The 25,230-nt window shown below is 42.1% G+C and overlaps 1 protein-coding gene across 2 annotated transcripts in view; it reads left to right on the plus strand.

The window, feature by feature from the left end:
* The first annotated feature begins 7,247 nt into the window (after positions 1-7,247).
* Positions 7,248-25,230, plus strand: part of NEMF (nuclear export mediator factor) — a 46,660-nt gene continuing 28,677 nt past the window's right edge. Inside the window, exons 1-11 of one of the 2 annotated variants that reach the window (XM_084792498.1) lie at positions 7,248-7,695; positions 8,415-8,483; positions 8,621-8,723; positions 11,026-11,151; positions 14,488-14,636; positions 16,155-16,222; positions 18,601-18,687; positions 21,782-21,855; positions 23,611-23,681; positions 23,947-24,022; positions 24,482-24,544. In XM_084792498.1, coding sequence (XP_084648624.1) covers positions 7,637-7,695; positions 8,415-8,483; positions 8,621-8,723; positions 11,026-11,151; positions 14,488-14,636; positions 16,155-16,222; positions 18,601-18,687; positions 21,782-21,855; positions 23,611-23,681; positions 23,947-24,022; positions 24,482-24,544 — 945 coding nt within the window. In that variant the 5' untranslated portion in view covers positions 7,248-7,636. Of the gene's footprint in view, positions 7,696-7,756; positions 8,108-8,414; positions 8,484-8,620; positions 8,724-11,025; positions 11,152-14,487; positions 14,637-16,154; positions 16,223-18,600; positions 18,688-21,781; positions 21,856-23,610; positions 23,682-23,946; positions 24,023-24,481; positions 24,545-25,230 lie in introns of those variants that run through there. The other variant, XM_084792499.1, reaches the window with a different exon arrangement.

Raw genomic sequence — 25,230 nt, forward strand, 5'->3', positions numbered from 1 at the left:
TGCTCTTCCAAGGCAAGCTCATCTATAAACTGCGCCGCCTCCAGCAGCACGGTGGTCCTCCTCCTGCGTCCTCTCGGTGCCTTGCACACCCCTGGTTCTGTGCAGCTTCTCCGGTGGCTGTTTTTGGCCCAAGGTCAAGACCCTGCAGAGCTTTTCCGTCTGATCCTTTGCTCTTCTTGGTTTGATGTCTTCATGGTACTAATTTAGACACACCAGTGCTTTGTAGACAAGGTTACTCCATTTGCAACGAGGGTGTTATCTACAAAACAATCTTTGGGGCTGGATTCCCCATAATACAGGTTACATTTCAAGAGACTACTGTGAGTTCAAGGCCAGCTTGACCTCCATAGGAAGTTCCTGGGGCATAGTGACACCCCTTCCCTCACACACAGACGAAACCCCACACAGAGGAAACCCCACATAGTCAGGCACCACCTTGTTTTGTACAAGAAGCAAACAACTGTTGTCCCCCACGGCCAAGTCAGGTTTCAGCTACTGAGGAGCCTGAGGCAAGATTGCTTTTCTTTGGGATTCCAGTCCACCCTGGGCAACACCTCAAAAACTGCCTTAAACGCAAACAACTACTTGGCTTCTGGAAAATCCACTAAACAGCCTTATTGTGTCGACCACTGGTTCACAATACAAGGTATATATAGTAGCAGCTAGAGTAACCGACTGATTCAACCTACACAACGATAATGATGAGTAAAATTAAATATGTACTGATACTAAAGGACAGTGATGAGTGAGAAAGTCAGAAACTAAGTTTTGTTTACAAGAGTAATAAAGTTGGTGTGGATATAGAGACTGTGTATAGACAGAAATTGCAGGGGAACCTAGAAAACCGGTTCTTACATGTTCAGGATGACATGCCATCAGGCGCCCTGTTGACGCCGCAGTTCTTTTGGTTCCTCACCTTTCTAAGTTCTAGTTGTCCAAGTTTTTTTTTTCTCCTGTGAATGTCGCTCTATCAGTGCAGTGGTTTTCAGCCTGTCTTTCTCGACCCCCATAGGGGTCGCACACCAGCTGTCTTGTGTATCCGATATTTGCATTACAATTCAGAACAGTAGCAAAATTAGCTATGAAGCAGTAACGAAATAATTGTATGGTTGGGCGTCATCACAACAACGCCAGGAACTGTATTAAAAGAGTCGCAGTGTTAGGAAGGTTGAGACCCACTGAGAGCACACTATGATGGTGCAGAGGCCCCCAAATGTAGTGATTTAAGCGAGGCAGAAGTGTATTACTGATTGTCCAGAGGTAGGAAGGCCTGAGCTCGAAGAGTGGCTCAACATTACTCATTCTTAAGACTCTGGCTCCTTTCTTCCTAAGGCTATCTCATGTCCTGGACCGGAGCGCTACCTCTCTTCCGGATTTGCATACTAGGGTGGGACGCACTGCAGCTAGTCTTCTTTGGCGCCCTCTAGCGCTCGAGCAAGGCAAAAGAACAGAAGGAAAGAGTGATTATTTATTTATTGTTTATTATTTATTTAGAGACAGTTTCGGACTTCAAATTCCCTGTGTGGCGGAAAATGGCTTTTTAAAAAATTCCTTAAGAGAAGCTCTTTAGTTTACACTAAGTGAGTGTTGCTCTCAATCAAAATCATTACAACCTCCTCCCTCAGGTCCCAGCTTTTGTTTTACGTTGGAAAGAGTCGCCACGGGAACACTTGTTTTTGACCGAGTTTTTAAAAAGACTACAAAAGGTTTCTCTTCCAGGAAGGTCTAAAGACTAAACTTAGAGGAAGGGGGAGATAGGAAAGGGTTGACTGTTTCCCTCTAACGGCCAGAAAGAACGGGAGGCATCAGGGAAAGTCGCCTTCAGCAGATGTATGGTCGAATTTTTCTCTCTCCCCTTACAAGCCCTCTTAGTCAAAGCTTGCTCTAAAAGAAAACGAAACACGATACAACTGTAAGGACTCCACGCCACCCCCATCTACCCACTTACTAGCTTTCCTCCACAACAGGGGAAGCAGCACTAGGAACAGGCTAGGGCAGACAGGTGTCCTAGGTTTCGTTCCTTCTAGCTAGTTTGGCACCTTTGCGGATCCCTAGCCTCTGCCACGAGGTGCCAGGCTATACAGTGTACAGTATACAGTATTTAAGAGAGAAGATTCGCTCGTAACTAGCATCTCCCAAAAGATGCAGCAGGAACTTCAGGCCCGGGAAGCAACGCGATTCAGAGCTACCGGGTTGGTGCTCTCCCTTCCCATCTCGCAGCGTATACAGCTACAAGCAAGAACTCACAGGTCAATTTTTGAAGAATACACACGATTTGGAACAACACTCAAGACTCCGGGCTCCAGCGGGCGGGTCCAGCTGACGTCACGCTACCTCGGCATCTAGACCGCCTGGTGCTGGGCGTGTCTGAACGCGTAACCAATGGCTTAGCCCCGCCTCCACTGACGTCACTCCAGCCCGAACCTCTAGTATCTCCCTGCCGCCCTCAGCCACCGCCGGGCGCGGTGGCGCACGCCTGTAGTCCCAGCTACTCGGGAGGCTGAGGCAGGAGGATCGCTTGAGTCCAGGAGTTCTGGGCTGTAGTGCGCTATGCCGATCGGGTGTCCGCACTAAGTTCGGCATCAATATGGTGACCTCCCGGGAGCGGGGGACCACCAGGTTGCCTAAGGAGGGGTGAACCGGCCCAGGTCGGAAACGGAGCAGGTCAAAACTCCCGTGCTGATCAGTAGTGGGATCGCGCCTGTGAATAGCCACTGCACTCCAGCCTGGGCAACATAGCGAGACCCCGTCTCTTTTTGTTTAATTCTTAGTTCCGTTTTGGTCTGGAACGTTACGAAAATTCGGTTTAAGTATGTTTTTAGGGTGGAAAGGAATTTTAGCTACCCGCTCGTACCATTTAAATCTCTGGCTTTCTCATTCCCACTTTTCTTTTCTCCCTCCCTCCCCCACCCCTATCTCCAGTTTTATATTTCCTCTGGGGTTCAAACTTGACAGGTTTGCTCGATACTCGTGGATTTGTAGCCGCCTCACTGCTGACTCCTACTGGAGTATAGGCAAAACTTATACCAAAAAAAGATGTTATTATTCAAGGAACCAGCAGAGGGTGCTAGTTCGTTAAAAAAAAAAAAACCGGCTGGAGAACAGCCGCCAGACAAAAAGTGCTTTCTCCACCAATTTACAGAGCTGCGTGTGTTGCTTTATCGGAAGTTATAAATTTAGCTATATCTATGTTTCTGAGTACTGGAAATCTTTCTGTAATGTCTTGATAGCGTTTTGTTTTGTTTTGTTTTGTTTTGTTTTGTTTTGTTTTAAATGCATGCCTCTATCCATTTCTGGTAAATCTTAGTGACGATGAACACAGAACAACCTTTAAACACTTGGAAGCCTGAAGACGTAACCCACAGTAGCCCTACCTTAGAACGCATAAGATCTGCTCTCTTATCCTTATCACTGCAAAAGAGCAGAAGGAATTTAAAGGTCATCCATATTTATTAGGTAGAAACAGCAGAGATACTATTTTTAAAGCAAAATCAACAATAACAAGTAGTTTACCCTCTCTCTCCCTACTACAAAAAATAGAGACAAAACAAGTTTAGTATATCTTGTTTCATTGTCTTGCTGTTGGTGTTTTGTTTGTTGTTTTTGTTTTTGCTTTGTTTGTCTTCTCCTCTTCTAAACAGTTCCTTTCTGAACTTGGTCCACAGTGGCTTAGCTGTACCTGTAAAGCCATACTTCACAGTGGCTGGCTACCTCAGTCCTTTCTGAGACCTATTGAAGAACTTCTCAGCTCTGTGGAACCTAAGGATGAGAGGTGGCACATCTAACATCTGGAAATGCCATGCAGACACTGTAGGGGATAAAATGGCTTCACAGAGCACACTAACGCTGGGGTCATAAAGTAGAGAGCTTTTATTCCAATGGGCCAAATATAATCTAAGGGTCCTTATAAAGACAGCACTGTGATAATGGAAAGAGATATGGCCTGGAAACAGGCTGAAGCCATTCGGGATCACCAGTCAAGGAATGTGGCAACTTTGGGAGCTATGTGAGACAATGCAAGGGGTTTTTCCTGAGACGCCCCACCCACCCACTCACCCACCCCCAAACACACAGATGCAGCTCTGCAGACACTTTGGAACTTCTAACCTTCAGAGCACTAAGAGAAAATGCATTGTGTAATAGGAGCGGAGAAAGGCCCAAGTGACTATTTGTTCTCCACAGGGGCAAGGCGTGGGCGTGGCAAGGACCCATGGAAGGATGTCAAAGGCTTCCCCCTAGGGTGGGGCTCAGGGGCACGGCAATGTCTTCCTCTGGTTCAAGTGTGGACGTTGACTGTGTATAACAACTGTCCACTGTGTCTCTGTCCCCCTGGGCGTTTACAGCCAGAAGACTGCCCCCTACAGAGACGGTTCCTACTGAGATGAGCTAAGCCTGTCTTGCTGATCTGTGTACCATATACCTAAGTCCTTGTTCAGCCGCATGCAATAACCACCCCCTCTCTGTCCAACTCTGTATAATAAACACCCTGAGCATGCGGCAGGGGCTGTAGTTCCTCAGTAGAGAGCCCAGACCAGTGGTTCTCAACATGAGCTCTTTGAGGGTTGGAACAACTTTTCATGGGGGGATGGGGGGCAGGGGGTGGTCACTTAAGGCCATCAGAAACCATGGGTGTTTACATCACAGTTCACAAGAGTAGCCAAAATTTCAGTGTTGAAGTAGCAACAAAAGTGACTTTATAGTTGGGGTGGGGTGTGGATGGGGGTTTCACCCCAACATGAGGGACTGTATTAGAGGGTCACAGCATTAGGAAAGTTGAGAACCACTGGGCCAGACCACCCGATCCCAGCTTTCTGTTAGTGTGTCTGTCTTCTTTATTCCTTTCTGCCCTAGTCAAGTCCGTTCCTGGATGCTGTGCGTGGACATGGTGTTATCTTGTTGGGGGAGGGTCTGATGTATTTTGAAGTTAATTATTATTTGTCTCTGTGACCCACCTTTTGATTAATAAGAAGCCATCCCACCTGGGCAGGGCAGAGGAGATAGGTGGGGCTTGGAGAGAGAGAGGGGAATCCTGGGGAGAAGGAAAAAGAAACAAAGAAAGAAAAAAAAAAAGGAGAGCCACAAGGAGGAAGGAGAGAGACCTGAAGGGAAGAGAGGAAGGCTGCCGTGGGTTAGATGGAGGAGAAGCACATGGCCGGCATGGATGGGGGATTTGGCTCAGATGAAGAACATTAACAAGTATTTGGGATGATGGAAGGGAAGTAGCTTGATAGAAATTGGTAGAAACAGATGGCATGGGATTGGCCCCCCCCTATGGAAAGTAGTTTAGAGGATTAATGTCTGCCCTGCCCCAGGTTAACTAAGGCTATTTTAAAATATAACAAGTGTCTGTGTCTTAATTGATCGCTAGCCAGACATACTGATCATACTGATAACTTTAAAGCAATATTATATTGTTTACCTCTCCACACCTGCTGCTGGTATAGCAGTAATATAAGCCTTTACAGAGTGGCTGAAGCTTCATGGTACCCAACACAACTGAGAGCTGAAAAGATTCGGGTCTGCGTTCTCTTCTGTAGCAGGCTTGTACTTTGATTTTAAGTAACGTGACAATTTTATGTCAATTCCTACATATCTATGGGTCTGTATTTATTCTGGCCATATGTTTACTCTTCTACTTGTATTTAGGATAGGAAAAGAAGTGATGCTCACTAGAGGATGCTGTGGTTTTGGATCCGGTTTAACTGCTGGAAGCTTGGTGCCTGTGGAGATAGAATCTTTAAAAATCCAGGCTAGGCAGCGCTTGGGGAGCAGAGGAAGGCAGATCTCTATGAGTTCGAGGCCAGGCTGGTTTACAGAGTGAGTTTCAGGACAGCCCGGGATAGGTAGAGAAAGCTTGTTTTGAAAAACCAGCCACCACACCCCTCAACAAATCCAGGGTTAGATCGTACTAGGTGGGTAGATAGAACACTGGGAATCCTGTATCTCAGAAGCTGTACTGTTCTTGGGAGAAACCACGTTCACTCCCATGAAAGAAAACTGTTATGTGAAGAAGCCTGGCCTCCGAGCCCCCGCTGCTTCCCGTGTTACCTTGTAGCTGTGTCCTCCCCCCCCCCCCGCCCCCCCCCACCTCCTCCCCGACACACGTGCTTCCATCACGTTGCTGTACTGTAGCCTGACAGTCCTCGTTAGAATTGAAACAGTCATGGCCACTCAATTTCCGACTTCCAGCTTCCAAAACTGTGAACTTTGTATATTGTCTAACCTTTGGCATCTCGTTACAGCAACAGAAAATAGGTTAAGAGGTTTCCCAACATTAAAGGTTTATGATCACATGGTAATATATGCCTACAATTCTGACACCAAGGAGGGATCAGAGGGGGTCTGAGGACAGCCTGGGCTTTATGGCGAGTTTAGACCAGCCTTATTATACAGCATGCCTTGCTCAAACCAAACAAACACCCCAAAATAATTACAAAACTCCTTATGTAGTAATCTGACCCTTTTTGTGCTTTCGGTGTTTTGTCTGAGCGCATGTCACCCATTCTAAGAGCTTAGAGTCATGTAAGTGCTTTTGGGTTTAACCTTTTAAGGACACATTTCACTGGTTTAAAAATTGCCTGTGTTTTTAAGTGTGTTGGTGATTGCAGCATGCTAGGCCACATAGTAAGACTTTGTATCAAAAACGACCAACACACACCCCTTTCACTGTCCAAAACCAATAAATTTTTGTTCTTAGTTTAAAAATTGTTTATTACTAATACTAGAACTTTTAAAAGGAAAAACTTAGACTAATTAATTAACGTATATTTGAACCTGAATAATTCATGAATCAGTAGCATGCAGAACCAGAAGTTCGTAGAACGCTGGGATGTGTGGGAGGAGTAATTATTCTCCTTCTCCCATGGGAACTCTCACTTTATTTTTATCTGACATCTGTTAGCGAAATTCTTGAATATTTGAGGTGCCAAGAATTTAGGAAACCCAGAGTACAGCACCCACCACATTCACACTGCATGAGAATCCTACATGCCGCAGAATCCTACTTCGGAGAGTAGCACCCATTAAAACAGGAACCCCTCTCTACGGACTTGTCAGGCTCAGGAAAAGCCGGTTTCAAATTCGCGTTTGGAAAGCGCCCTTGCTTTTCCACACGGAGCGCTAGCGCCCTCCTGGGGAAATGCTCCTTCAACTCGCTTCAAATTTGTTAAAGGCCAGCAGGGCCGCTGTGGAGGACGGCTGGGGAAAGGGGGGCGGGACTAACCCTGTCAGTGTTCAAGGAAGGGATATAGCTTCGAGAAGGTAGTTGGCCCTGTTTCGAGTTGTTTTAACAGTGAAAAACGAGTTGATCATGATTTGACCAAAAAAAAAAAGAAAAGAAAAAAGAAAGGAAGGAAGGAAGAGGAAGGAAGGAAGGAAGGAAGGAAGGAAGGAAGGAAGGAAGGAAGGAAGGAAGGAAGGAAGAAAGAAAGAAAGAAAGAAAGAAAGAAAGAAAGAAAGAAAGAAAGAAAGAAAGAAAGAAAGAAAGAAAAGCGTTAAATGACGCACTTCCGCTGTAAGAAATATTGGGTCGTCTGGGCTGCCGTAGATACTAGCCAAGTGCGCCTGCGTAGAAGCGTCGTGGCCCTGCGTCGGGTCAGCAGCTGAGAAGACTGCGGTAGCGACGCGGACCCTAACCATGAAGAGCCGCTTCAGCACGGTTGACCTCCGCGCGGTGCTTGCGGAGCTGAATGCAAGGTACGGTGGCGCGGGTCAGCAGGCTCGCGCTGGGAGCGCATGGAGCAGAGGCCTGGCACCGGGTAGCCGGGAGACCGGCCCGGGGTCCCCACGGTCGTCCCGGTGCTCCGGGGACCGGTTAGGCCTGGGGGCCGAGCTCGGGGCCGGTGCCTTTGGGAGACCCCCGGGGCCGCGAGCCTGCAGGCCGCCTCTGCCTGGCGCTGGTCCCGCGGGATCGTGCCGCCGTGGCCTGAGTCCCGCAGCAAACGCTTGGGAAAACGAGATGCCAGAGTGCTGGCCATGGCGCTGGACTGGCGGCCTGGTTTCTAAAGATCTTCCATCCTTCATCCCGAAGAGAGGGAGGGAGCAGTGCCTTTCAGCCGTGACTCGCAGCTTTGGACCTGTATTCTGGACTTTTCTCTTTTTCAGCTGTGTGAGCTTTGTTGTAATTTCGGGGGGTGGGGCTCGGCTCTTCCTACCACTTGTAATACGTTAGTTAGATTAAGTTTTACTGTATTTCCCCCCAAAGCACTGGGCCGTTTCAGATGAAGGCACCTGTCTGGTGCTCTGAGGCCGACTGGCCACTTCTGTGCTTACATGCCTACGATTATTCTGGGATTAACCTTCATAGTCGGTTGTGCTAGCTGAAAAGTCCCTCTTCTGCAACCTTAATAAATATCGGGAAATTTTTACCTCAAACAAGAGTATGGTTTGTTACATGCTTCCTTTTATCTTTGCAGCTTGCTAGGAATGAGAGTAAACAACGTTTACGATGTGGATAATAAGACATATCTTATTCGGCTTCAAAAGTAAGAATATAGCATTATTTTTGGTAAATAAATATGACATTCTTGCTTTTTTTTAAGCTTGCATTTTAAGTTCTTTTTTTCCAGAAAGTAAGCATTGGCAAATTCCCTAAAGAAAAATTTGGCTTTCTCTTGAACAGACCTGATTTTAAAGCTACGCTGTTACTTGAATCTGGGATACGTATTCACACGACAGAGTTTGAGTGGCCTAAGAATATGATGCCATCCAGTTTTGCCATGAAGGTAAATTTTAAGTTGGAAGCTAATTTTTTTTCCCTCCTTTATTAATTTATTCTTGTTACATCTCAATGGTTATCCCATCCCTTGTATCCTCCCATTCTTGGAAGCTAATTTTTAAAACTGCATTTAAGAAATATATCGTGTGTGTGTGTGTATGTGTGTGTGTGTGTATAGGTGGGTGGAAACAACATACAGATACAAGGTGGGGCTCACAAGTGGGGCTCTCAGGAGAGACGTGTGGAGAATCAGTCCTGCTGTGAGGTGAGGGGTAGGGAATAAGATCCAACTCAGACCCTCAAACTTGGTCCACATGCCTTAACCTGCGAGCCTGGAGCTTTTTCTTTTGTTGTTGTTGTTGTTGTTGTTGTTGCAGTAATGTGTTCTTTTGTTGTTGTTTTTTGAGACAAGGTTTCTCTGCGTAGCCCTGTCTGTAGGCGCTGTTTTTAGAACCTATTTTATTTGGGGGTTCCTTAATGCCTCTACATCCCTTCCAATCCCACCAACCCTAGGTAGGAAAGAAAGGTTAGCGGGGAGAGGGAGCGTAGGTTGCTTAGCTACTTCCGGCTGGTTAGGGTCATCAGGTTCTTTGAGAAAATGCCAGTCTCGGTCATGAGGATGTCCAGCAGTCCAGCAGAACCCGCAGCCTCCTTCTTTCTCCTCCGTCTCTTCGAAGTGCCTTCTTCTTTCTCTTGCCTCTGGTCTTTAGACCCTCTCAGAGACCTCAGGATTAAACTGTCTGCAGCTAGCAAAGGCCACACCCCTCTCCCAGCAACTATCAGCTATGGATAAACTAAAAGCAGTTTTATACCCCACACTTGGGATTAAAACAAAAACATATTAATATAACATAACTTTAAAAAATATATTTATATAAGCCGGGCGTGGTGGCGCACGCCTTTAATCCCAGCACTCGGGAGGCAGAGGCAGGTGGATCGCTGTGAGTTCGAGGCCAGCCTGGTCTACAAAGTGAGTCCAGGATGGCCAAGGCTACACAGAGAAACCCTGTCTCGAAAAACCAAAAAAAAAAAAAAATATATATATATATATATATATATATATATATATTTATAGCCGGCCGTGGTGGCGCACGCCTTTAATCCCAGCACTCGGGAGGCAGAGGCAGGCGGATCGCTGTGAGTTTGGGGCCGGCCTGGTCTACAAAGGGAGTCTAGGACAGCCAAGAGAAACCCTGTCTCAAAAACAAAAAACAAACAAACAAACAAAAATATACATATATATTTATTTATTTCATGTGTATGAGTACACTGTCTTCATGCACACCAGAAGAGGGCACCGGATTGTATACAAATGGTTGTGAGCCATCATGTGGTTGCTGATAGTTGAACTAATGACCTCTGGAAGAACAGTCAGTGCTCTTAACCACTGAGCCATATCTCTAGCCCCATCACTGGGTTTTAAAGAATCCAAAACGTCCACTCCACCTGTCTGTCTGGAACTTCCACAGTAGACCATACTGGGCTCAGTCAGAGGTCTGCCTGCCTCTGTCTCCCAAGTGCTAGGACTAAAGGTGTGTGGCACCGCACTCAGCTTGGAGCTTGCTATATCGACCAGACCAGCCTCAAATTCAGGACGGTTGCAGGAGTTTGCCATCGTGTGTCACTCTTCACTGGTTTGCTTGGCGGTTCACACCTGTAACCCCAACGTTCAGGGGCTTGACTTAGGAAGATTGTGACGTTTTGCCTCAAAAAATAGAAAACAATAACCACAAATTCTTGGCACTCTTATGAGTTAAATGTATTTGTCTACTCAAATGGGGAGGTTTTTTGTTTTGTTTTTTGCAGTAGAGCAGAAAGTATTTATAGATAAAGAGCTATTTAATGCCCAGTATATGGTAAGTCAGTGGTTGCTCTAGCTCTCACATTTGCCATTATTCTGATAAATAGAATACAAAATAACGACTTAAGTTAGAGGTTGTTACAATAAAGGCTTAAGGATTTCCACCTGGGGGTGGGGGGGGCCTGGCAAGCTGACTCAGTGGACAAAAGCTACAAGCCTGAAGACCCGAGTTTGATCCCTGGAGTACACATGATGAGTGGAGAATACCAACTCACGCAAGTTATTTACTGACCTACATGTGTCCTATGGCATACCCCAAATAAATAAAAAATTTCAACTTTAAATTTTTTTCCTCTGATTATCGTTTGTCAGCTTTTGTTTTATGACTGCACTACTTTATTATTTAAATATTCTTGATGGCCTAAAGATAATTTTCATAAACTAGTACCAAGTATTTAGAAATTAACTTTCTTTGCACAAATGTTTTTTTTCTTCTGTTTCTTGTTAGTGTCGAAAACATTTGAAGAGTCGGAGGTTAGTCAGTGCAAAACAGCTTGGTGTGGATAGAATTGTGGATTTCCAATTTGGAAGCGATGAAGCTGCTTACCACTTAATCATTGAGCTGTACGATAGGGTGAGTTAAACTGAGGTGTGAAGGAATAGACTGGCAGGCACTGTGTGCTTTTCACTGCTTTCCTTCAGTGTTCTGTTTAAGCTGTTCACCGTCTTCAACAGTGTCATTTTAATTGATGATATTGATTAAGAGTTCTTTTAATTTTACATCTTTGCTAATCCTCGCCTATTTATTTTTATTTTTATTCTGAAGCACTGGCTGTCCTGGAACTCTGTAGGCCAGGCTGTCGTAAAACTCAGAGATCTACCTTCCTCTGCCTCTGCCTCCCTAGTGCTGGGATCAAAGGAATGTTCTACCACCAACCAGCTTTCTCTCTTAATTCATCATCATCTTCTACTACTGCTACTGCTACTACTACTTCTTCTTTCTCCTTCTCCTCCTCCTCCTCCTCTTCTTCTTCTAAATAAAACAGATTTTTAAAAACTTTATTTTTAAAATAAAACTTACTTTATTGTCATAATTCTTAACAGATACTTGATATGGTGGCTGATTAGAAAATGTCTTTCACGGGGTTGGGGATTTAGCTCAGTAGCGCAAGGCCCTGGGTTCGGTCCTCAGCTCTGGAAGAAAGAAAGAAAGAAAGAAAGGAAGGAAGGAAGGAAGGAAGGAAGGAAGGAAGGAAAATGTCTTTCACATGACCCTCATAAAATGCTGATCAGCTGGCCTTGGTGGTGCAAACCTTTAATCCCAGTATTTGGGAGCAAGAGGCAGTTGGATTTCTATAATTCAACGCCACCTGGGGCTATAAAGTGAGGCTTTCCTTAGGAACAAAAAAACCTATCATATGATGTGTTTAAAAAAAATTGGGATGCATATAATAGATTTCTGGAATTTTTATTGTTTTTAAAATCTAAGTAACCTTTTTTTTTCCATTTTGTATTTTATGAAGAAAACATCTTTTTTAAGAAGTAAATTTAGACTTGGGGCTGGAGAGAGGATCAACGGTTAGGAGGGTTTGCTTCCCTTGCAAAGACCTAACTTCAGTCCTCAGTACCCAAGTCGAATGGTTCAAAACCACCTGTTACTCAGCTTCAGAGCTGGAGATAACACAAAGTTCTTGTGTACTATGTGCATGCTTAGTTTTTACTAATGCTATCTTATGTTAAAACAAACAGTGGGACATAATATTAACTGAACTGTAAGCTGTCTTTATGGTTTTTCTGTTCCAACTTGTCCCTTTGGCTTCAGAGAGTGTCCATTTGAAGGACCTGAGCAAGAAGGCATTCATACTGTCTAGCCTCCAGAAATGCAATTAGTGACGAATTTGGGGTGAACACTAAGGATTTATGTATGAGAGTATAAGCTTGGAATTTTGTTCCATCATTGTGCTATCTGAGAGAGGTAGTTGTTGATGTAATTTAAGAGTAGATTTTACCAGGGCCTGGAGAGATAGAGGTTAAGAGCACTGTCTGTTCTTCCAAAGGTCCTGAGTTCAGTTCCCAGCAACCACATGGTTGCTCACAACCATCTATAATGAGATGCTAAAAGTGCTTGCCATGACCTGAGTTTGTCCCCTGGAATCCATGTAAAGGTGGATCTAATGCTACAAAGTGTGCTCTGACCTTCACATATACACACACACTGTGGTACAATCATACGCTATCTCCATCACCACACACATAGCAAATATAATACAAACACAACAATAAAAATTAAGACTTTTTATTTAGTTATAATCCATTTATAGTAGGAACAACTCTGAAAAAAGTAACCCTGAGATCAGAAAGTAGCTTAGCAGAGGAGGGATTAGTTATTAAATTTAATGCTTTAAGTTTTATAAAAAAGTATTTTCATTTTATTTTACTTTATATGAGTATTTTGTCCGTATGTGCACCACATGTATACCTGGTTGCTGCAGAGGTGAGAAGAGGATGTTAAATTCCCTGGACTAGAGTTACAAATGGTTGTTAAGCCACCATGTTGGTACTGGGAGTGGAACCCTGGTAATCCGAAGGAGTGATGAATGCTCAAAACTGCTGAGCTATCTCTCCAGCCCCCTAAATTTTTAATGGATCTTTTGAAGTTTTTTGTTGTTGTTTTGTTTTCTGTTTTTAACTGTGTATATGTGCACTTGCATATGAGTACACATGCTCGCAGAGGCCACAATGTCCTCCAATCTCCTTGGAACTGAATGAAGTAAGAGACAGTTGTGAGTTACCTACCATGGGTGCTGGGAACTGAACTCAGGTCCTTTGCAATAGCAGTGTGAGTTCTTAACCACTGAGCCATTCTCCCAGACTGCTTTATTTTATTTTCTTTTTCAAAACGGTTCCCTATGTATCCTAGGCTGGCTTGGAATCTGGAATCTTCCTGCTTCAGTCTCTTAACTGTTGGGATTATAGTTGCACACCACCACACTAGCTATACCACACTAGCTATACCACACTGTTGTCCTTTTATAGACATACTATGTTGTTTCATAATTCCATTCATAGGCCAGGCGTGGTAGCACACGCCTTTAATCCCAGCACTCGGGAGGCAGAGGCAGGCGGATCGCTGTGAGTTCGAGGCCAGCCTGGTCTACAAAGCGAGTCCAGGAAAGCCAAGGCTACACAGAGAAACCCTGTCTCGAAAAACCAAAAAAAAAAAAAAATAATAATAAAAATAAAATATAATAATAATAATAATTCCATTCATTTGCATTTTAAATGTAAATGGATTTTAAAGTTCATCTGACCTGAACTTTAGTTGTTATTTATGAGTCAGAGATTCATATACTGGAGACTGGCCTCAAACCTGCTATGTAGCCAAGAATTATCTTGAACTCCTGAATCTTCTACTACCTCTCTCTTCTGGGTGCTGGAATTACAGGCATGTGATAATGCTTGGCTTTGGCATACCTAGTAAATTCCTCCAGCTGTTAGGTTTTCATGGTGAGGTTCTGCAGGTAATATGTGCAGTAAGCAGACAAAGAATATCAAGTTTTTCTAGGTTCTTTGACTACTTCCAACTTGGAGGCCTCAGAATTTAACTTAATTTATTGGGTCGGGGCAAAGGTTCCTATTTAGATGTGATTGGTGCTTTTTGTTTTGTAACTTTATTTCTTAACTATAAGTAGGTCTTTTTTTTAAATTTTATTTTATTAATTTATTCATATTACATCTCAGTGATTATCCCCTCCCTTGTATCCTCCCATTCCCCCTCCCTCCCATTTTCCCCTTACTCCCCTCCCCTATGACTGTGACCTGAGGGGGACTTCTTCCCCCTGTATATGCTCATAGGGTATCAAGTCTCTTCTTGGTATATAAGTAGGTCTTAATGACACATCTTTTTGGGTTTTAACACATTTCAAGACTGACTTGAAAAAGCATTAAACTATATTTTGCTTTATTGCAGGGGAACATTGTTCTTACAGATTATGAGTACCTAATTTTAAATATCCTAAGGTTTCGAACTGATGAAGCAGATGATGTTAAGTTTGCTGTTCGTGAACGCTATCCCATTGATCATGCCAGAGCTGCTGAACCTTTGCTGACTTTGGAAAGGTAACAGTGTGTGTACAATTATGTCACATTTATTAAAGAAAGGTAAACCAGGTTATATTTCACATCATAAAAAATTCAATTAAAAAATGTTTACTTGTGAGCCGGGTGTGGTGACGCACGCCTTTAATCCTTGCCTTAGGGAGGCAGAGGCAGCGGATCGCTGTGAATTCGAGGACAGCCTGGTCTACAAAGAGAGTCCAAGACAGCTAAGGCTACACAGTGAAACCTTGTCTCGGAAAAAAAAAAGATTGTAGCCCGGTGTGGTGGCGCATGCCTTTATTCCTAGCACTTAGGAAGGCAGAGGCAGGTGGATGGCTGTGAGTTTGAGGCCAGCCTGGTCTACAAAGCAAGTCCAGGACAGCCAAGGCTACACAGAGAATCCCTGTCTTGAAATAAACAAAAAAATGTTTACTTGTATAATTAAATTTATACTGAACTATATAATATGCATATAAGCAATTACATTTTATTTGTGAGCAACAAATCTCCTTTTTTGTTTTGGTTGTTGTTGTTGTTGTTTTCCGAGACAGGGTTTCTCTGTCTTGTCAAGGCTTATAGCCTTGGCTGTCCTGGACTGGATTTATCAACCAGGCTGGCCTTGAACTCATAAAGGTCCACCTGCTTTCGCCTCCAGACTGCAGGGATAAAAGGTATACACCACCATGCCCAGCCCTCAAGTGTATATCTTTTTATGCTATAGTTTGAGTTACTTAAAATGCTTCTGATTCCTTGGTAGAGTGACGTGCGGATTTGGCTGTTGAATGAGAAGATAGACAGGTTAGGCAGGCAGAGCGCAAGTCGGGGTAGACATTCTAGTTTATTAGGAAAAAGTGAAAGGATAAGGTGATGATTAATTATAGCTTCTTCTGCCAGTCCACTTGGCGATCCTTAGAGCTCGGCATTCACCCTAGTCAGGGAGGGCTTACTGAACTGTAAACTGCTCTATCTTCGCTGATTCAGCAGCTCCAGGGAGGGCGTTTTCTAGAGTTCTCAGATATTGTTGATCCTGTGGTGTGGGGGCTGCACTGAGCCACAGTGTCCTTTGAGTTCTTAGCAAATGTTAAATTTAGGTGTAACCATTGCTGGTGTTCAGATACGGCATGGAGATTTACAAACAATATGTGGTGTTTACATAGAAATGCATCTTTATGTACATTGATGATAAGCAAATCGTAACTTTTTGTGTGCGTGTGTTATGCATATGCCAGAGGCTAGAAGAGGACTCCAGATCCCTGGAGCTGCAGTTCCAGGTGCCTGTGATGGCCCTGCTGTGGGTGCTGGGGACTGAGCTGTAGTGCAGGAACAAGTGCTGTTAGCCTCTGCGCCGCCTCTAGCCCCATAGGGAAATTACTTTCAACACTCATTGCTCATACCTACTGTAATGATTTTTGCTATATGTTAGGTTCTTATAAAAATGGAATTTATAAATGGATGCAGATAAAGTTAGTATGAATGGGACTACTGATACAAGGCTTATTAAATATAAGGTGATAAAAAGTGTGCCAATTTTATTCACAGATTGACTGAAGTAATAGCTAATGCTCCTAAGGGTGAACTGCTGAAGAGAGTTCTTAATCCATTACTTCGTGAGTACTCCTGCGAATTGTAATAAGATGTTTGTGAGACAATACTTCCATGAATATATTTAAATCTTTTTTTTTTCCTTTTCAAAAAACTGAACAAGAAACTGATGAGATACTCAAGTTCAGTTCACACACCATGAGTTCACAACCACCTAGAACTCCAGCTGCAGGTCTGACACCTCTTCTGGCCTTCATGGGTACCATGGGTGTACACACACACACACACACACACACAGCATACATTTACACAAACATGTACATATAAATAAAAATAAAACATTCTTTTTCCTGTTTTTTATTTTGTTGTTTTGTTTTGGTTTTTGGTTTTTTGAGACAGGGTTTCTCTGTGTAGCCTTGGTTGTCCTAGACTCACTTTGTAAACCAGGCTGGTCTCGAACTCACAGCAATCTGCCTGCCTCTGCCTCACGAGTGGCATGTGCCACCACACCCAACCCCAAATAATAGTCTTAAAGAGAATAAAAGTGGGGCTGGAGAGAAAATATATTTAATGTTTTATTAGTAAATATGGTGTTAGCTGCAGTTTGTTTTGTTTTATAGGTACCAATTGACAGATGGAGACATTACCCTTATTGATTTTTAATAGGAATTGATGGATTTTTTAGATGTTTTTCTACATGTTGTTCTTTAGTCTATGAATATGGTTTATCTTATTCAGTTTTTGTTCGTTTGTTTTTTGCTGAGTTGCTTGATATTGACTGAAGCCTCCATCTTACCCCGATCTACATCATGGGCTCTCTCTTTTTTATTTTATTTTTGTGATTTTATGTCTCAGTGTTTTGTATGTGTGTGTACACTGTGTATGTGGTTGGTGTCCATGGAGTCAGCAAAGGGCACTGGATCTCTTAGAAGTGGGGTTATAGATTGTTGTAAACTACCATGTGGGTGCTGGGAACTGTACCAAATTCTCTATAAGAGCTTCAACTACTCTTAACCACTGAGAGGTCTCTATCAGCCCTCCCTCCAATTTTTAAAAATTTGAGATGTCTTTTTATTTTTTATTTTTTAAAGCATTTATTTATTTATTTTATGTATATGGGTGCTCAGTCTGCATGAACACCTGCACACCAGAAGAGGGCATCAGATTACTTTATAGATGGTTGTGAGCCACCATGTGGTTGCTGGGAATTGCACTCAGGGCCTCTGGAAGAGCAGACAGTGCTCTTAACCACTGAGCCACCTCTCCAGCCCCTTGAGATGTCTGTCTTAACTGTGTAACACAAGCTAGATTTGAACTTCGGGTCTTACTCTTTCACCCTCTTGTGATGGCAAGTGTATTCTAACATGCCCAGCTTAAGTTTTTTTCTTTGTTTTGGTGTGGTTTGGTTTTTCAAGACTGGGTTTTTTGTATGTAGCCTGGCTGTCCTAGAACTTGCTCTATAGACAAGCTGACCTTGAACTCAGAGATCCATCCACCTGTCTCTGCCTCTTGCAAGTGCTGGGGTTAAAGGCATGTGCCTGGCAGTACCACTGCCTGGCAACTTTTATTTTATCTTATTTTTCCGAGACAGGGTTTCTCTGTGTAATATCCCTAGCTATCCTGGAACTCTCTTTGTAGACCAGGCTGGCCTTGAACTTACAGCTATCCACCTGCCCCTGCCTCCCGAGTGCTGGGATCAAAGGCGTGTGCCACCATGCCTGGCATAAATTTCTAAAGTTGACTTTATTTTATTTATATAATAAGTATTTATTTATATATATATATATGTATTATGAATATGTGTGCCATTACCTGCAGAGCTGCAGAGGTCAGATGCATCAGATCCTCCCAGAACTGTAGTTAGATCCAGTTGTAGGTTGATTGATGTGGGTGCTAGGAATCACACTTGAGTCCCCTGAAAAAGCTAAACTATCTCTCCAACCCATGTAGATCTTCTTTATGCCCTATAACTTCTGGCTACTTGTGTATCTTTTTGAAGTGTCTGGTTTTGCTCGTTTGTCAGTTGTGACATTTTAATCAATTTTTAGAGACAAAATCAACCTTGAGTTACAGGGATAAATCATTTCTGGCCATGGTTTATAAGTGTCCTAATGATTTCTATGGGGTATTAAGGATTAAGCCTGGGGTCTTTTGTGTGCTAAGCAAGTGTTCTGCCTGCCACTAAGCTACATTTCTAGCTAATCTTATGTGTTTCTGAATGCTGTTAAATGCCTATAACATTCACTGATTCTCTGCTTACTGTAATTTCAAACTCCTCTCATTACTTCAAGTCTTAATTCTAATACCATTTGAAAAGAAGTAAAAATGATTTTCACTGGCTTCTTATATTGAGTAGGTTATTCATATTGAGCTATAAATGTATGCGGTATTTTAAATGTGAGGTTTTATAGGAAAACATTAACAATATTCTTTACTTTTGTAGCCTATGGCCCAGCTCTTATTGAGCACTGTCTTATAGAAAATGGATTCTCTGGCAATGTCAAAGTGGATGAAAAACTTGAAAGCAAAGGTATGTCTGCATGGTCCAGATTTTGTGCATTTTAATTTGTTTCCCTTTTTCTTTGATTGTTTTTCTTTTTTGAAGTTTTGTCATGTTGGAAATTGCACCTAAGTAAGGCCCTATAAGTGCTTTAAAAAAATCTTCTATGGACAAACACCTCATTTATTTCCTTTTTTCTTTTGTTTTGTTTCATTTTGAAGTTTTTGGAAATAAGGTTTCTCCTACATTGTAGCCCAGCATCATTTTGAGCTTTGAGTCTTCCTGCCTCAACCTTCTAGATGCTGGGATTAGCACACTTAGCTCTTCTTTCTCTCTCTCTCTTTTTTTTTTTTTTTAATTTATATTAGTATTTTGCTTCCTTGTTTGTCTGTTTACCACATGTGTGTCCTAGGAGGTCAGAAGAAGATATTACATCCCCTGGAGTGGACTTACAACCCATGTGAGCTATCAGTTGGGTGCTGGGAATTGACCTTACACCTTCTGAGAGAGCAGCCAGTACTCTTAACTGCTGAGCCATCTCTCTAGCCTCTGGCATCTTGTTTCTTTACTAGAAGAAATTTTAGCTTTTAAAGTTATAAGTGAATGGATAACTCAAGATTTAGAAAACTTTGTGTGGGATTGGCAAGATGGCTCAGCAAGTAAAGGCGCGTGCTGTCAAGTAAAGGTGCGTGCTGTCAAGCTGAAGACCTGAAGTTTGATTTCTAAATCTATGAGTTGGAAGGAAAGAACCAGCTCCAGCTCTCAAGTTCTCCTCTGACCTCCACATTTGAGCCCCACCATCACAATGTCTGTCTATCTATGTAAATACATGAAGGGAATTAGTGGTGACTCATACCTGTAATCCCAACAGTAGAGTGCATCTTAGTGAGTTTGAGGACAATCTGGGCTACATAGTGATCCCTGTTTAAAAAGAAACAGCAAAAAACCAACAGACAAAAATTTGATCAAAGTACCCTACACATACGGCTTTTCCTCTTTTCTTCCTCCAGTGTGGACATTTATCCCTATTAATACACACTTTAGTCTTTATCCCTTTCTTCATACCTTTGAACTTTAAAACTTTCATTTTCATACGCTCTAATCTTTGCACTCGTTATTGACCTTGGATAGTAGAAGTTCTAGCCTTCTGACTTAACTAACACACGGGGCGTCTAGAAACAGCATTCACCATCCACTTCACTTCTACAGTTCTGCAGAGTGGCTGCACGATGAATTAGGCTGACGGAAGCTAACTTAACTAGAGTGAGATAAATAAGGAAGGAGGCCGGTGAGATGGTCCAGTAAAAGGGCACCTGCTGCCAAGCCTGACGACACAAGTTTGGTTCCTGGATCCCCCGGGGTGGACGGAGAGAGCTAACTCTTGCAAGCTGTCTACTAATCTCCACACGCACACTGAGACGTGCACAGCTAAAGCTGTTACTTTAAAAGGAATTTAAAAAGGAAAGGAAAGGAAAATAGGAGATTTGTTCTTGGAAAATTATGACCTATTTAGTTTCTTGTGTGATGTTTGGAACATTCCTAGTGTTTGTTTTAGAATTATTATTTCGTAAGGTATAGTGATAATTTTCATATTTGAATGAAAATTGTTTAAAAATACAAATCAAATGTTTTCTGGAATATGCTAATGTCATATATCCTTGTCTCCAGTGACAACAGATAGTGGTGGTATTTTTTTACTTTTCTTAATAAAATGAACAGGATACTCATAGGGCAAAAGCATAGGAAAATGTTTGGGACAACTGGTTACTTAATGTTGTCTATATAACCTTTTCAAAGGTTAAAATGAATTATGAGGCTGTAGTAATTAAATAGTAATGTTTTAGAGAAGTAATAGACAAAAAAACCAGAAACAAGTTTATATGAAAAATAGGAAATTAGGTTTATGAATAAAGTATATTTTTGTAAGAAAGGTTGATGATTTAGTAATAGGGTGACCAAAACATAATCTTATATACATATGCCAATTACACAAATGAAGCAACTGTATTTCATTTCCTTAATCACTTACATTATTTCATAAATGCTTTCCTGATTGTTTTATTTATTTATTTTTATATGTTTATTTATCTTAATGTATATGAGTAATCTGTCTTCACACACACCCAGAAGAGGGCATCAGATCCCATTACAGCTGGTTAGGAGCCACCATGTGGTTGCTGGGAATTGAACTCAACATCTGGAAGAGCAGCCAGTGTTCTTAACCACTGAGCTCTCTCTCCAGCCCTCCTGGTTGTTTTAATGTTTAAAAATCTGTGTGAATATATTGTGTGTGCCTGATATGTATTGGGGAGGCAGGTCCTATGCCATAGCATGTGTGGGGGCCCTTCTGATGTCAACTTGTGGAGTCTCCTCTCTTTTTCCACCTTTATGTTGGGTTCTGGACATAGAATTGATGTCTTCCAGGCTTTTGTAGCAAGTACCTTTACATATTGAGCCAGCTCATTGGCCTGTTTTTTGTTTTTGTTTTTTCAAGACAGAGTTTCTCTATGTAGCCTTGGCTGTTTGGACTCCCTTTGTAGACCAGGCTGGCCTCGAACTCACAGCGATCCACCTGCCTCGCCCTCCCTTCCCCCCTGAATGCTGGGATTAAAGGCATGCACCACCATGCCTGGCAGTTATTGTAACATTTTATTTAGTGTGTTAATGTGTGTGTTGAGAGGAGAACTTGTAAGGAGTTGCTCTTCTTCCTTTTACTTCCTGGAGACCTGACAGCATCCCAATTTTTTGGTGTTTCAGATATGGTCTTAGTGTATAGCCCAAGCTGGCCTTGAACTCATGACTGTCCTGTCTCAGCCTCCTTAGTGCTAGGATTATAGGCCTATACCACCATACTCAGCTACCTTTCTGTTGCTTTTTAACAAATATATTGACAATATATGGTGGCACATGCCTTTAATTTTGGCACTTAGGAGATAGAGGAAAACTGTTCTCTATGAATTCAAGGCCAGTCTTGTCTTGTTTTGCATAGGGAGTTCCAAGCCAGCCAAGGCTGCATAGTGAGACCCTGCCTCAAAAACCCAATAAATAAATAATATAGTTGTTTAATAGTGCTTAATCAAGTTGATTGGCATTCCTTTTCCCCTTGTTTTTATTTCTCCATTAGAAATTGAAAAGGTACTGGTTTGTGTGCAGAAGGCAGAAGACTATATGAGAAAAACATCCAACTTCAATGGAAAGGTAGCAGTACCATGTAAATACTGTGTGTTGTTTTACATGTATCTCTTATTGGGGGCGGGTGCTATCGCGTTTGCAGGAGTTGACTACTTCCCTTTGCTGTGTAGTCCTAGGGATCAAACTCAGGCTTCTCAGGCTTGGAGACAACACCTTTACTCATTGATCCATCTCACCAGCTTTCTTTTATTATTTTTATCTTTTTTTGTTTTGTTTTGTTTTGTTTTTCAAGACAGGGTTTCTCTGTGTAGCTTTGGCTGTCCTGGACTCGCTTTGTAGACCAGGCTGGCCTCTAACTCACAGTGATCTGCCTGCCTCTGCTTATTATTTTCATCTTATTTGGATTTTCAGAAATAAAATACTTCTATTTTGTTTTGTTTTATTTTTCTTGCATGATGCTTAAACCCAAATCCTTGAACATAAATGTTCATATTGTACCATTGGGCTGCACACCTAGATCTGGGATAGTCTCCTTTTTTTTTTTTTTTTTTTGCTTCCTATACATTTTCTTCTATTTTTTATCTTTTATAGAAAATATTATATTGGGGCTCAATATAAAACTCAGCTAGCCTAGTGCGGTGGCACATGCTTGCTAGCCCAGCCCTCAGGGAGGCAGAGGCAGGTGGCTTTCTGTGAATTCAAGGCTAGCCTGATCTACAAAGTGAGTCTAGGAGAGCCAAGGCTACACAGGGGGAAAAAACAAACAAAAAACAAAAGGAGTGAGAGTCTAAGGCTCACAACCAAAAAGGCGCATACACACACACACACACACACACACACATACTAACTCAGCTGATAGAGTCTTCCCTAGAGTACACTAGGCTCTGAGTTTGATTCCTTGAACTGTTAAGTCAGGTACTGTGAGTGCATGCCTGTAATCTCAGCACTTTAGAAGTGCTTTAGAAGTGGAGGCAGGAGGGTCAGAAGTTCAAGGTCATTTTTGTCTGCATAGCAAGTTCAAAGCCAGTCGTGGATGCACAAGACCCCACTTTTTATAAAAACAAAAACCCAAACAGTTGAGGAATTTGTATAAGTTGTTGGGTTTTTTTTAAAGATTTTTAATTACATGTATGTATATATGTCTATATGAGTTTATGTACATGTGTGGGCACCCTTGGATGCCAAAAGAGGGTGTTGATCACTTGGAACTGGAGTTACAGGTGGTTGGTTGTAAGCCTCTGTGTGCTGGGAACCAAACTTGGGTCCTCTGGAAGAGCAGCAAGCAGCAGTCTTAACTGCTGAACTCTGTCTAGCCAGTTTTTTCTTTCTTTGACACAAGGTCTTTCTATGGAGCCCAGGATGGTGTTAGGATTCAAGATTTTCCACATCAGGCCTCGGTAGTGCTGGGTTTTTAGGCAAGTATGTTTCGTCGTCCATCTTGAATTGATTTTAGAGAAGCATTCTTTGATTTGCCAGCACTTGAAAAAAAATGGCAGTTTATAATCTCCTCATAGTTAAACAATTTAAAAAATTACCTAGCTGTGTGTGGTGGTGCACACTTTTAATTCTAGCACTCAGAAGCTCTTTGAGTTAGAGGCCAGCTTGGTCTGCAAAGAGAGTTCCTAAACAGCCAGCACTACACAGAGAAGCCTATGTTGAAAAACAAAACAAACAAAAACCCCTCATACTTTACTATTTTTCTTCCTATATTTAAAATGTATCTTTAATTAGAAAAAAAAAATCAGTCAAAAAGTCAATCTTTTGTTAATTGTGAATATAGGTGAGTCTAATACCAGTTTTTTATTTTTGTTGTTTTTGTAGGGCTATATAATTCAGAAAAGAGAGGTAAAACCAAGCCTGGATGCAAATAAACCAGCTGAAGACATACTTACGTAAGTGCATAGCCATTGGTCAGTTTGCTTTGTATGCTAATTATTATTATTATTACTTTTTAAAAGACGGTTTCTCTGTGTAGCCTTGGCCATCCTGGACTCGCTTGGTAGACCAGGCTGAGCACGAACTCACAGAGATCCGCCTGCCTCTGCCTCTGCCTCTGCCTCTGCCTCTGCCTCCGGAGTGCTGGGATTAAAGACATGCGCCACCATGCCCAATGCTAATTAATGTTTTTATTTGTGATATTTTAAATATGTTTTATAGGTATGAGGAATTTCATCCTTTCTTGTTTGCTCAACATTTACAATGTCCATATATAGAATTTGAATCATTTGACAAGGTGAGTTTTTTAGTTCTTTTTTAGTTTAACATGACAGAGTTGTAAGAATTGTTCATGCTATCTTGGGGTTGGGGATGTAGCCCAATGTGAGTGCATGCACAAAGCCATGGATTTAGTCCTGAACACTGCAAAAGAAATAAAAAGCAAAGAAACTCAGAAAGTATTCTTGCTTTCCGGTCACTGTGAATCCGAGGACAGATTAAAAATAATATAATTACAGGTGCAACTAGTAGAAATAATTATTGGCATTTTCATTTAATGATAAGGCCAAATAGTTGATCTTAATTTTATTATTGACATTGCAGCTGTATAATAATAGATCACTGGAAATGTGGTGAGGCCCATTGAGGGCACTGTGGTAGAAAGCAGGCTAACCATGTGTGTGCGTGCAAGATGAAGTACAAGCCATACTTTTTGCGTTATGGCCAATTGTTTGTCTTTTTTTTCCCCCCCAATAAGGCTGTGGATGAATTTTATTCCAAGATAGAAGGTCAGAAAATTGATTTAAAAGCTTTACAACAGGTATAGTATTATTTAAGACATTTGTATTAGACTATCTAGTCGGAGTGGTTTGGAGGGTAGATATTTAAAAGTCATTTTCGACTCAGGTGCCTTCCAGAAGTATGGGACATTATATGGGAACTCTCAGATCAGATGCGCTGGAATTAGAGTTACAGATATTTATGAGCCATCGTGTGGTGGCTAAGAATTGAACGCTAGTCCTCTGGAAGAGCAGTTTGTGCTCCTAAGCACCGAGCATCTCTGCACTCAGTTGTTTTGTTTTCTGAGACAGGGATTCACCTTGCAATCCTGGCTAGCCTGATACTTGATATTTAGACCAAATTGGCCTCGAACTTAGAGATGCTGGATTGAAGGCATTTCCTACCACAACCAGCATTTCTCCTAGCTTATGATAAAAGCCTGGGGGAGTCTTATTGAGAAGTACGTGCTGATTCCATTCCCCTCACCCCCTTTTTTTCTAATTTCAGAGCTTTCTAAAGGAAATGAAATCTAGCAGGAACATTAGCCTGTTACATATCCTAGGATGACTCAGTATAATAAAGCAGCCCAGAGCTTCTCAAACTCAGCCATTATGAGACTACTGTTCTGAGGGACATGTTATGTGGGCCAGAGAAAAAAAATTCTTTTGTGAAATAAGTTTCTTTATCATAAACTTTATGCTGTTTTTGTTAAGCTGCTTTAAAGCT

The sequence above is a fragment of the Acomys minous genome (assembly GCF_964271855.1).
Source record: "Acomys minous genome assembly, chromosome: 8".
Taxonomy (NCBI): Eukaryota; Metazoa; Chordata; class Mammalia; order Rodentia; family Muridae; genus Acomys; species Acomys minous.